This window comes from Lemur catta, chromosome 3, assembly GCF_020740605.2.
Source record: "Lemur catta isolate mLemCat1 chromosome 3, mLemCat1.pri, whole genome shotgun sequence".
NCBI lineage: Eukaryota > Metazoa > Chordata > Mammalia > Primates > Lemuridae > Lemur > Lemur catta.
The window spans coordinates 122,252,136-122,265,599 of NC_059130.1; the positions used below are offsets into that span (position 1 = coordinate 122,252,136).

The 13,464-nt window shown below is 47.6% G+C and overlaps 1 protein-coding gene across 2 annotated transcripts in view; it reads right to left on the reverse strand.

The window, feature by feature from the left end:
* The window catches only part of CAMTA1 (calmodulin binding transcription activator 1), an 825,382-nt gene that overhangs the window by 553,419 nt on the left and 258,499 nt on the right, over positions 1 to 13,464 (reverse strand). For both annotated transcript variants that reach the window (XM_045546243.1, XM_045546242.1), the window contains one exon: positions 461 to 528. In XM_045546243.1, the coding sequence (XP_045402199.1) occupies positions 461 to 528 (68 nt within the window). The remainder of the gene's footprint in view (positions 1 to 460; positions 529 to 13,464) is intronic.

Sequence of the window (13,464 nt, forward strand, 5' to 3'; positions counted from 1 at the left end):
AACTTAGCCACTGCTTCTGATTTGGGGTGATCTTAACACCAATCAAGAATAACTTCCAGTTTGTAAAGCATGTTGAGATAAAAATGGGCAGTGAAGCTAGTTTCTCTTTTTAAAAAGCATGTTTCCAGAGAACACTAGTGGCAGGTGAGCACTTTCCCAAAATAAACTCCCCTGCTACTCCTGCCTGCCAAGGCTTCACGCACCGGCTGAAGGATCCAGCCGCAGCCACCAGGTTAAAGTTCCAGCTGGCAGGATGGAAGCCGCGCCGTCTCTCACCCATCTGATTGCATTCCTGCCACAGTCTTAGATCAGTGAATGAGACCTCAATGTCACAAGCCATCAAGCACAACATGGCATTTTCAACTTGTTGCTCATGAAGTGACTGGCCAAATCAGGTAATCAATGAAAATCAATCCACTTACTGTACATATTTGAAAAACTGCAAGATCTGGGACATTACCTTGTCTTAGGGGAGGTGGTTAGCCATTCTTCGTGTTTCTCAAATGTTATTAAATAAGCTGCAATTTCCTGAAACAGAAGAATAAAAAGATAATAGCAACAATTAGCTCACGTTGGATCCTGAGAAGTAAGAACGTTTTTCTTGTTTCCCAGCTGCTGTTTCCCTTTGTGGGGCTGGAACTCCTTCTCTGTTAGAAAAACACTTGACTTGGACTCTGGTTCTATTTTGATTTTTTAAGTCCTTTCCATTCAACCTGCCATACACAACCGTCAAAGCGCTGGGTCTCAAAGAAGGAGTCGGTGGCAAAAACAAAAATATTTCTCTGTGGGAGGAAAACATCAGACACCATTTCGGACTCTAAGTGGCATTAATTTGAAGGCAGGAAAAACACATGCCAACAACAGGCCTCCACTTATGCAAGGTCACTACTGGAAAGTTCTGTCTGTCTTTTTCTGAAGCTGGATGAATCTTTCATCGTTGTCACAAGAGATGTCGTATTCTCAGCTTGATTCCCAACTCCCTGAGCCAAATCACACATAGATTAAAAAGAAAAGAAAAGATAAAGCCATATTCCAGAGAGAGAGAGGGAGGGAAGTTAACCTTTCCCATCGCTGATAACTTAATCTATTGAGCAGTGCTTTAGAAAGAAGAGCACTGTCAGCAGAGTTCAAGGCAAAGATGAAGAAAATGTGGGCACCTGAAGGTAAATTAAATATTTATAAACACAACAACATCACTGCAGATAGAATTACTGATTTATTAATAATTTCCATAAAAAGCCAGCGGGTGACATCAACATAAGTCATTGCTGCGGCTCTGAGGGCTGATATGCCCCATTACTTCCCGCTCTGAACGGATCTGCTAACATGGAATTGGCAGGGACGGCAAGTTAAATTAAGGTTGGACTAGCACACATTTCCCTTGATCCTGGTGACGATACGACACGGAGCTGCTGCCCGTGACTATCAGGAAAGCGCAGAGAGGAGGCCTTGGGCTCAGCTGTCTCCGCGGCCAGGCTGCCCAGGGGCCCCCCGTAGCGGAGCAGCCCATCCGCCCAGAGGCCGGCAGCGTGATGGAGCTGACACCTGTGACCAGAGACGCTAAACTTGGCCCTGAGGAACAGGAAGAGACTACCACCAGAACCAGGCAAGCTGAACACGTTAGCGGAGAAAATACCCCCCACGCCATGCAGTGTGCGGGCTCCAAGTCCTCACAGAATCGCAGGGACTGGCCACAGCCACGGTGTAGCCAAGGCCAGGGACTGAGGGCCTGAGCCCCTCAGCCCAGAAGCCTGGACCTTCCTCCGAGAACCTGGGAAGCAGAGACCCACGGCAAAAACAGAGTCACTTCATGGTCCAGGTTGCTATCGTTGACAGCAGCTGAAGAAACCATAAAATACGCAGCTGACCGCCCAGCGCATTGTTCACTCATCCCTGAGCCTTTTCGCATTTTATTTCCTCTCCTTAGAAAAATCTTTCCCTAAGGTCACTGTAGGCCACGCGGCCGCCTCCTTTGGCTGGCCCTCCCCCGCCATTCACGACAGTGGGAGGTACGCCCACGACAGGGGCTCCGGCACCTCCCTCAGGCTTTGTCACTCGGCATGCTAACTGCCTGTTGCTTGGGTAACATCTCCTGCCCGACCCCCAGCAGCGGTAAGGAATACGTCATCACTGATGGAGCCCCAGGACGCTGCCAAGTCCTGGGGCACGCAGGGAGCACCTGATCAATGTTTGCTGCACAGGTGGCTGGAGGAATGGCTGGATGGGTGGCGGAGAGGTGGGAGGGAGGGAGGGAGAGCAGGCATCACAGAAATAAACATGCCTGCATAAGCGAATGTGTGTGTGTGTACGTGTTTATTACTGCAGGTAGTTGATGCAAGAGCTTAAAAGCAGCAAAATGCAGCAGTTCCTGGTTAGCACCTTGCCAGTCACCTAACTCCATGTCACTGCAGGAAGGCGACATAGGATCACGGTGAGGAGCACATGCACGGGAAGAAAACAGACCTGCCTTTGGGCACCAGCTCTGCCACTTACTAGCTGTCTCGTCTTGAACATATTACTTAATCTGTCTAGACCCGTTTCCTGTGAGACTGGCATAGTGTCACCTCACGGGGCAGTCATAAGGAACAATAATTCTTAATACACTGGCTGTCAACAGCATGCTACCATTGTTATCATTATAAGGTCGACAGGGTGTGAGCCACGTGTCTAGAGGCCCCTGATAAGTCTGCAGATGCCAAAATGGCCCAGGACAGAGGTTGCCACCCCTGCCGGACTCACCATCGTCTCTCCCCCACCTCACAGCACCACACGCCCACACTTGCTGACAGCGAACAGCAACATCGGAGTGACCATGCAGGGCTGTTGGAGTCAGTCCTTCCAGGTACCTCTTTGTTCCCATTTGGTTCCACAGAGCACTGAGATCAGACGGTGGCTGGAGTCAGTAGGTGGAGGTACTGACCACTCGGTATGCGTCACCCCATGTGCTTGCACACCAGGAGACTCAGCATCCGGGGACCAGGCTGTGCCACCCGGGGAACACCCAGGGCCATGCCCTCGCCCAGGATCATGCTGAGAGAGACCCAGAGGATGGAGACATGGTGCATCCCAGCCACCTCTAGATTTGTTACTCTGTTCCAAAGACCCAGACATGCAAAGACGACCTTCATGAACATCCTCAGCCAGCACTTGCCCCAACCTGGCGAGGCTCCTACTGCCACTGTCCTGGGCTACTTATTGCACTCGATATTTACAAATACCTACTGGGTCCTACTATGCTCCACTCAGTGAACAGACCACTAGGAAGCCTGCGGTTAAAGAACCCACAGTTGAGCAGTGGGTAGTCACACGTCGACACAACAGCGCAGAGTAACTGCTGTCACAGGGTCGGCTGTGCAGTCAGCTCTGTAGCCAAACTCCGGGGCTCACCTTGTGTCTAATGAGCTGCCGTGCAAGTGAGCAGAGACTCCCAGACATGACATATACATGACAAAGAACAAAAAAACCCACAGAGTATTAGGCGCTAAATGGTATGGGGCAATGTAAAAACCACCAAAATCCAGAGTGATCTTGGGGGGAAGACGGTCTTCATCACCTGCATCATTGTTGCCATCAATGCCACCAGGGCTAACATTATTGGAGTGCACACCAGGGCCAGGTACTGCCCTAGGACTTTATGTGGGAAAATCTTATTTAATCTTCATAACAACCTATGAAGTAAAAGACTACACCCATTTCACAGGTGGGGAAACTGAGGCACAGAGCCGTTAAGTGACTTGCCCAAGGTTACACAGCCCATACCTGTAGAATTGGAACCCAGACCCATGCAGAATGGTTCCAGAACAGCCACGATGTGCTTGGATGGAGAAGAAAAAAGAAAACCTGTGTCAAGTTGGGTTTTCCCAGCCCAGGCTGACAGCCTCCTGCTCCCCCTGACCCAGAGTCACTTCCCGGCCCCACTTCCCTTCAGTGGACCAGGAGGAGTCCAGGCTGAGCCTCCTTCAGCAAGACTCTCTTCTTCCAGCAGGATCAACCTCATTTCCACCCCAAAACCCTAGTCCAATTCACAAGATCATCTACTTCAGTGACAGGAAAAGTCTCTTGTCTCCATGGAACCCTTTGCTTAAAACATCTTCCAGGCAGATGAAAACGACAGGGAGAAAGGGAGATGCTCCAGGTGAAGAGGGGATGGGGTTGTGAAAAGAAGGAATTTTAGCCCAGCTGTCTGGCCTCCCCCTCCTCTCCTGGAGCTCCACAAATCTAGGACCCCAAGTAAGGCAGGCGAAAACACAGGTCTGGTCTATCTCGTTTGTACAGAAGAGGAAACTGAGGCAGGAGAAGGAAAAGGACTTGCCCAAGGTCGGCCTGTCTGTGGCTGACCCCCAGCGCATGCACGTTCTTCCCCTGCTCCCTGGCTCTCAAGTCCCTCAGACTCAGGTCCAGCTCAGGCAAGAGGAGCGTGTGCCCAGCAGGAGCAAGAACAGGGCTCACGTCCGCAGCAGCCTTGCTCACGGAAGCTCAAAGGTGGAAGCACCCCAAGTGCCCATCGGTGGAAGAATGAGTGGGAAAAACGCAGCACATTCATGCAGTAAAACGCAACTCACCTACCAAAAGGAACGAAGTGCTGACACATGCTACTACGTGGACAGACCTGAAGACACGGTGCCAAGTGAAAGAAGCCAGTCACTAATGGCCACATGTTGTGTGATGTCATGTATAGGAAATGTCTAGAATAGGCAAAGCCATAAAGACAGAATGCAGGTTAGTGGTTGCCAAGGTCTGGGGAAAGAGGAGAATGAGAATTTCCTTCCGGGGTGATGAAAATGTCCTGAACCAGATTGTGGTGATGGTTGTACAACATTGTGAACCTACTAACTGCCAGTAATGGTCCATTTTCTGTTATGTGTGTTTTACCACAATAAAAATAAAAAGGAGATGAAGAAGGGAGAGCATAGACACCATCCAGATGTGGCACTGGGATGAGGGTCGTGCCAGCCCTCCCCACCTACGCAGACAGACCCTGAACCCACAAAGGGCCGCGCTTGCTCGCCCGCCGGCCTCCCCGCCTCCTGGCCCCTCAGCTCCCTTCTCTTCCTGCCTCCTAAAGACCACACGGATGCCGAGAAAAATGACTCCACTGTCAAGATGAAGAAAGTCGCTGCAGGCTCCAAAGCAAAGACTGTCCAGCTTGCAGATTTTAAATGTTTAGTTTGTCCTTTGGACGTTCAAATAGAAAAACTGCCGCCAAGGTATGACGTCTGTGTGTGGCAGGGACTCGGGAGAACAAACCGTGGCAGAATCCCACGGGTCCCTTAGTACCTGCTCAGCATCAGACTGGGTCCCTGCAGAGGCGGGCCCTTCCCCCGCACTGACCAAACCACATCAGGAAGGGCAGGGTGGGCAGGACGGAGGGCAGCGGGCTGCGGTTGGCTTCACTGCCCGGCTACACACCGCACTGTCACACGTCCATCTCCACCACCCAAAGGCATGTGGTCACCCACCATCCGGTCGCGTGCTCTGCCTCTGATGGAGGACTGCAGAGCCCATGTCAGTGGCCAGCCCGTTGGGGGCCAGCTAGGATCAAGGGTCACCACAGAGGCCACCCCACTGGGACTGGCAGGTGAACATGCATCGCTGCCCTTGCCACCTCAGTGCCCTGTTCACAGCCCAGCCCCTCTGTCTTCCTGCTGTCTCCCTCCATGGTGAACTCCAGCTTCTGGAGCCTTCTCAGCAATGGCTGCACCACTCCTGGACTCCTAGCACACAGTGCTTTCTGGTGCTAGGTCTATGTGTCTGGTGGTTCTCCCTTCCCGGTTTTGCAGTAGCCAGGGAGGGCCTGAGTCTCAGTCCCCACATCACTGTAGAGCCCCACATGGTTCTTGTATCTGAAGATGACTATTGACACAGCAGAGAGTGAAACAGAAGAATGCAAAGTTCTCTGCTAAAGGATATCAACACGAGAGCCCAAGTCTGAGCCCCCCCTTGCAGCAAGTGGGAGGGACCCAGGGTGTGGACAGACAGAGCTGCGGTTGCCATCAAGGCTCGATGCCCTGTGTGAGAGGTTCTGCAGAAATGTTCTCCTAAGTGCTCCTCGTTCAGAAAGGCAGCACACGGCCAACCAGTTAGCACTACAGCCTCCCTGTCCAGTGGAATTAGAACCTGAGCCACAAATGCAAACCACCTGTGTCATTTTTAAATTTCTAGAAGCTACATTTTTTAAAAAGGTAAAAAGAAATAGGAGAAATTAATTTTAATAGTATTTTATATTTTAATCTAATATATACTATATGATAATATATCATATATAGTATGACTTCATTAATTTTTTAAAGAGCATTCATGAGCTATCCCATATTCCTCTCCATACTAACTTTTCTAAATCCATGCCTATTTTCCACGGACAGCCCCTCTCAGTTGGGTTCAGCCATATTTCAAGCACACAATGACACCTGCGGCCGCCATATTCGACTGCAATATGCCTTATGGAGCTAAAGGTGGCTACCATGCTGAGCCCTCTGCGTCCCCAGGGGCTGCCTTAGAGCCCCAGGGGTGAAGTAAGCTGCTGCCACAGCACACGTTTCTGGGGAGACCAGGGCTCCCTGGCCCACCGGCCCACCGCAGATGGAGGAGCCGTGCCCCCGCCGGGGTGCATGGAGGCTGCCGTCTGTGGGGAGTGGGCCACGTGATCCCCAGAGGGGCTGAACTCCCCTCAACGTCTCAGCCCCAGCTCTCTGCTGCTCCCATTCCCTCCCCGGAAGGAGCTCCCGCCACAGGCTGCGCTTTATCTCAACCCCTTAAACTAGTCCAGCCCAGAGAAATCGGCTCCGCTCCCACACCTTCCCCTGCAACAGCCCAACAGGAAAAGGACAGGAGTCCCTCCCAGGTCTCCCGGACAGTCCAGTCTCAATCTGTCTTCAAGACACAGGTTCAATGTCAGGGACGGAGAAAGGTTTTTAGTGCTATTGTAACAAATTACAAAAACAAACAACAAATATACATATAAATGTATATAAATTATATATAATGTATAAATATATGTATGTTTTGTTCTTTATTCTCTCCAGTAGAAGTAATAAAAATATGCCTACAGTCTACATAATCTTAGATGTATTTTGCACACAAAAACATGGATTTTCAACCAAGAGATAATTTTTTTAAAGTTTGGTTTTTATGAGAGTTTTGCACAAGGGTTTTATCTGTAAGGGACCAAAGCTAAGGGGGAAAAAAAAAAGAAAAAAAGCCAAGGCTCCCCTAGCAGCTGGCCCCAGCATCTGCTAGAGCCACAAAATGCAATTATATTACTCCCAAACGAGAAGTAAAAATATCTTGTTTCCAATACTCTTGGTTTTAAGACTCATACTTAATGTCCTCGGGGTATTTCAATGGTGCCAGATCTCTGTGTTATGTACTTTATTAGGGATGTGTGAATGTCATATTAATGACTTCTAACCAACATGTTTACAGTGAAAGCAAATTTTCCCAGAATCCACCACTCACTGCACTTTACAAAAAATAAGTGGCCTTAATTTAAATAAATAAGCATGCCGTACCCCCTCCTGGTGGCATCTCTCACCTGCTCTCTCCGGGGCACTCCACGCATAAGCTGGTAGGTCTCTCCCTCCATGATAATATTCCAGCCCTGTGTCTAATAGTATGATGCTCCTGTCCCTGCCCACGAATGCACCTCCCTCGCTGGCCAAGCCAATGCCCTGCACAGGATGTTCTGAGTCCCCACCCACAGGTCAAAACCAACACCCCAAATCACACTTCCAAAATGACCAGCTCTTATTATAAACAATGAGCACACAGAATAATGGTTTATATATTTTCTATTTGCATAGGGTGTAACACAGCTCTACTCTGGTAATTTATGACAGCAGTGGTGGTGAAGATCTCAGGGCTCCAAGGGTGTCTGGAGGACTTTCTACAAAATGGTAAATAGCAGTTCAGAATAAATCCCTATAGCCTGGACTTCTGAAATAAAGCCTGGTCGGTTGGCTGTCTGTTATTTAGACATGGTGAAGCATCCTACGACCATAGAAGTGCCAATCAGTGAAGAAACAAGAGCCACCACAGAAACATTCAGAGAGAGATTCAGTAAAGAAGCAGCTCACCCAGGCTGCCATTCATTTGTCCACTCACTGGTTCAATCATTCAATGAATTATTGAACATCTGCAATATGCCAGGCACTATACGAGGCCCTAACGATACAAAGACTTTTTTTTTTTTTTTGGAGACAGAGTCTCACTCTGTTGCCCAGGCTAGAGTGAGTGCCGTGGTGTCAGCCTAGCTCACCAGCAACCTCAGACTCCTGGGCTCAAGCAATCCTCCTGCCTCAGCCTCCTGAGTAGCTAGGACTACAGGTATGCACCACCACGCCCAGCTATTTTTTTCTATTTTTAGTAAAGATAGGGTCTCACTCTTGCTGAGGCTGGTCTTGAACTCCTGAGCTCAAGCAGTCCTCTCACCTCGGCCTCCCACAGTGCTAGCATTACAGGCATGAGCCACTGTGCCCGGCCAATACTAAGACTTATGAGTAATGGCCCTTGGAAATATAGCTGGGAGACAGACAGGGCTGCAGGGCCTTAGAGTCCAGCGCGGTTGTGTCAAGTGCAAAACAGACAATGAGCACCGAATTGTAGCACGGATGAAGTGTTCATGCTGAGAAGAGAAGGAAAAGTTGCACCAAAGCACTAACATTCCAACTGGGTCTTGAAGAGTGAGTAGGAGGTTGCCAGGTAGACAAGCAGTCAAGGCATTAGGGAACAGCACGTGCAAAAGAAGGAAAGTGGGGCAGCAGATGTGTTCAGGGAAATCTGAGTAATATGAAGGAGCCAGAATCTGCAGGGCATGGACAAGAATGGCAGAACCCAAAGCTGGAACGGTGGGGAGGCTCCAAACTGGGGAGGGATTAAAGTGCCAGGCAAGTGGGGTTTTATCTACAGGAGCCAGGGGAGTCAGGGAAGGGAGTTAAACAGCAGGGAGACACAAAAAGAGCTGTGCTTTAGAAATGTCACTCTGATGGTGGCCTGGAGGAGAGGGGACCACTGACTAGAGACAAGGATTACAGCCCAGGACAGAGGCAATGACAACCTGCACTATGGCAGTGGGAATTGGGGAAATGTAACCAAGCTGGATGTTTTCAAAACAGAAATAAATGGGGCTTGGAAATCAACTGGCTGGAGCAAACAAAGGACAGGAGGCAGTAAGGACACCTCGGAAGCAAAGGTCACAAACTGGCAGCCCAGCGGCTGAACCACCCAGAGATGTGCTTGCTTGGTCCACGTGGCATTTTCCCCAGGTGGTTCATTTGCCAAGGTTTAAAGATTGGGAGATGGGTATTTCTAGCTTCTCTCAAAAAATAAGCTTTGGTGGCTCTGGGCCCATATTCCTGCAGAGCATCCAGTGGTTGGAACTGCCTGTTGAATGGGCCTGAGCTCTCAGGTGACCACCACCTGCACCTGGCTGGCTCTCCTCACTGATAGCTGCTTGGACTTATAGGCACTTGATTTTAGAGCTCTACTCTGATACTTATGGCATTGGCAACTAGGTGGATTGTAAGGTCATGAACCAATATAGGCTATCCAGAAAGAAATACATTTTAGAAGATAGAACAATAGATTTTAGAAGAGCGTAATGTTAACCAGAACACTCATTGTCCCTAATACAGTGACATCTGCTAATTAAGCTGTCCCTTAATACAATGAGCCAATATTGCCCCAAGTTCTATTTCAATATTGTTCCATTTGTCAATTTATTATTATCTCTGAGCTCCAATTTCACCCTTCTTTGTCCTGCTTTGTGATACTGAAGCTGGACCCTGCACACATTTCTCCTTGGCTGGCTTAGCAGAATGTTAAGCTTCGTCAATAGAGAGCAACGAAGTGACCCTGCAAGATGACAGTGCAACCAGACACATCTCTTCTGGTTTCTGACATCTAATATTACCATTATCATTGTTATTATTATAATCATCAGTATTATTTGGAGCAAGAGCCCAGTGGCCACACAGGTGAGGTCCAGCTACATCCTCAGGACACCGTCCTTCACTGGCAGCTGCTTTAGACCAGCTCTGTTGCACTCAGAAAATTCAAGCAACAATAAGCCACTTCTACAGACCAACGTCACCCCACGCCCTTTGGCAGGCAGCGTGCTCCTTTGGCAGCCACGTGCTCCTTTGGCAGCCACGTGCTTTCTGAAGAGGTCTGAATTTCAGCCAATGGGGCAAGGGGACTTCTAGTCCTTAGTTTATGTAATGTCTACTCTTCCTCAGCCTAGAGGCACCAGCTGCTGCTTGGCATCTGATACTTTTGGGAACCCTTAGAATTCTTTTATCCCTTACAGTAGTCAACCACCTAGCAACCCTTTATATTAACTTTTCTCTGTTCAAATAACCAAACGTGGCTTCTGTCTCTGACTGGATCCCGCTGATAGAAGAGTCAGCCATAGCCCTGAGGATATCTACAGTCCCACTGATGTGTCATCCTAGAAGACCCACAAAAAAGTACAGGGGAAATGAAAAAAATACCTTAAAAGAAAGCAGCATATATTTGGGGGAAACATCCAAATAACCCCAGTGAGGACTTTATAGCAAGTTTCCTAGATGCCAGCCAGACAGCAGTTTGAAAGGCACTGGGGCAATGTGTGTCCTACACTTTAGTTTGTGATAAGATCTGAGTCTGCTTATTTTGAGAGACAAAAATCATTTCTTTTAGAATATAAAACTTTACTCCATCTCCCTTTGGCTATTTAGGGCATGTTAACTGACATCTTTGTGCCTCAGTTTCCTCACCTGAAATAAGGGATAACACAATTGCATTAAACAGGGTAATATATGTAGACTCATGGCACACATTAGATCACTGGGTTAAAACTTATTTTGAATCAGCTTCATTGAGGTATAATTTGCATACACTAAAATGCACCATATTTTAAATGTACAGTTCAGTGAATGTTAACAAACACATTATGTATCTATTACAACATTCAAGATATAAAACATTTCCAGGACCATGTAATGACAAATTCACCCAATATAGAATTCTAGGCTGACAGGTTTTTCCCCCGCTTTCAGCGCTCAAGAGATTTCATTCCACTATCTTCTGGCTTACATAGTTTCTGATGAGAAGTCTGCAGAAATTCTTATCTTTGTCCTCTGTAACTTTTCTTCTCCCCTACCCCCCACCCCATGTTGGCTGACTTTAAGGTTTTCTCTTTATCAGTAATTTGAAGTAATTTAATTATAGTGTGTGTGCCTTTCTGTAATTTTTTTCATATTTATCTTGCTTGGGGTGTGTTGAACTTCTTGGATCAGTGATTTTATAGTTTTCATCAAAGTTGGAAAACTGTCAGCTATTATATCTTTAAATACAGAGTGCTAGACTTTGCTCTGGCAGGGATTTAAATTACTTGTAGATCAGCCTGATCCCCTCAAGGCTTATTGTAAATCTTTGTAAAGGTATGCTGCTGCCTCTAGACTGAGAAAGAGCAGACATTACACAAACTAAGGACTAGAAGTCCCCCCTTGCCCCACTGGCTGAAATTCAGACCTCTTTAAAGAGCATATGTCTGCCAAAGTACTTTTTAACCCTAGAAGTGTTTTTGACCTACTATTACTGTTTTGTCCTTCTGGGGTCTCTACGGGATGTCCCAATTATTCAGGGAAGACTCTCCAATATGGCTGGTCAGAATGGGAACATCTCCAAATCCTGTATGAGTTCTGTGAATTTTTCACCTTACAACCCCTAGGTGCATTTTGCCCAGTCCTGTGGGGTTTCACCTTACACATCAAAGGTGTAGTATCCAACAGGATATTCCAGCAGAGCCATGTAGGTTTCTGGAGCACTTTCTCTTCAAGGCCCTCTCCTCTGTGATATTCTGCCCTGCAAATTTGGCCATCTCAACCTCTTCAAACTCTGATATCTGGCTCCTCAACTCAGCAAAATCACTGTACTCTTCTTGGGACATCTCTCTGAAACCAGTCTTAAAATACCTCCAAGCAGAAATGCAAAGTGGCTAGAGGGTTTACAATCTTCTCTCAGTATCCACAGCCCTACCCTGGCTATCATCTAGCATCTGAAAATATTTGTTTCATGTATTTTGTCCAGTTTTATAATTATTTATAGCAAGAGGACAAATCTGGTCCCAGTTACCCCATCACGGCCAGCAGCAAAAGTCTTACCACAGATTTTTAGATTTTTGTTTCATTCTTTGAGAGGTTAGTAATCTTTGGATGAAGGACCTAGCCAGCCCAAGAAACAAAGTTAAAACTTTGAGGGTGTCACTATTGTCTCAGAGAAAGGCTACCCCAAGTCCTGTGGGGATCCAGGCTTTCTCAAATACCAAAAAGTGGGAGGGAGGGATAGCATCTGGGGATAACTCAATACTGATTCTGCTTTCTTAACAGCACCCACCCCTCACCTCTGCCCCCAGATGAAGGTGTAGGCTTGCTGATCTGACAGGTTCAGTTCAAGAATCAGAAGAGCCTAAAAGAGCACAGATTGTTGTTATAAGTCCTTCCAGAATAGTGAAAGAAACCTGAATATAAAACAGAAGTAGTGTTGGGAGAATTTGGCTTCTTCTCCAACCTTGGCAGGATTCTCTCTGCACAGAAAGTGTCACTGACAGCCACACACTGCCAACTCTCATTAAGAACTAGGGACAAGGGATAAGCTATGCAAAAATATCCTGCATCCACTTGGTCTTGTAGCTGACTCCTTTTGAGATAAATTCTGAATCCCCAGCTAAATAAATCAGGAATTTATATCAGGTTATGTGTGTGTGTCTCTGTGTATGTGTGTGTGTTCTCTTCCCACCAATAAATAATCTCACTCACACCGCTGAAAAGCTCAACTAACACCCCAGCTCTAACACAAACCACTATAGCCCTTTGGAAATGGGTGGTCTTCAGTCATTCAAAGAGGTCAGAAAATGCTTTGGACATAGACAAAAGCTGTGGTGCCTACAGAGACAGAGCAGAGGTGGACATTCTGCCTCTCTCCGGGCCCTTCCAGCCTCCAAGCAAAGCGGAGCCACGTAACACTGAGCAACCACATTTCCTTGCAGAACAAACACCAACACTCGTCCTAACTCCTTCTCCACTGCAAATCCAATAAAACGAATAAAAACAGAAGCAAGCCATCTTAAAATTAACACATCCAAGATACAAGCAGAAACCATTGATCAAAACCTCCTATCTTCCCTCACAGCCGACAGCTCCAGAGAAGCCCTAACACCCCATAATGGAATCCCATTATCTGCAAAAGAAACTCGTCCCAGAGGAGAGTCACAAACAAAGAGAGAATCAAAGGAGGTTAGCAAAGGGGGAGACGCCACCACTCGCCTCTGCTCCCACAGAAAGGGCACAACCGTCAAGCTGAGGGAGCCATTAGAACTGCAAGGAAGAGGCACTTTCTACAAGTTACAAAAGTGAGAATGAAATTAAGGCAGAGTCCGGGGAGGAAGGGGAGTCTCAGAGCCTGTTTCTTTCCATCTGTGTAAAAGCA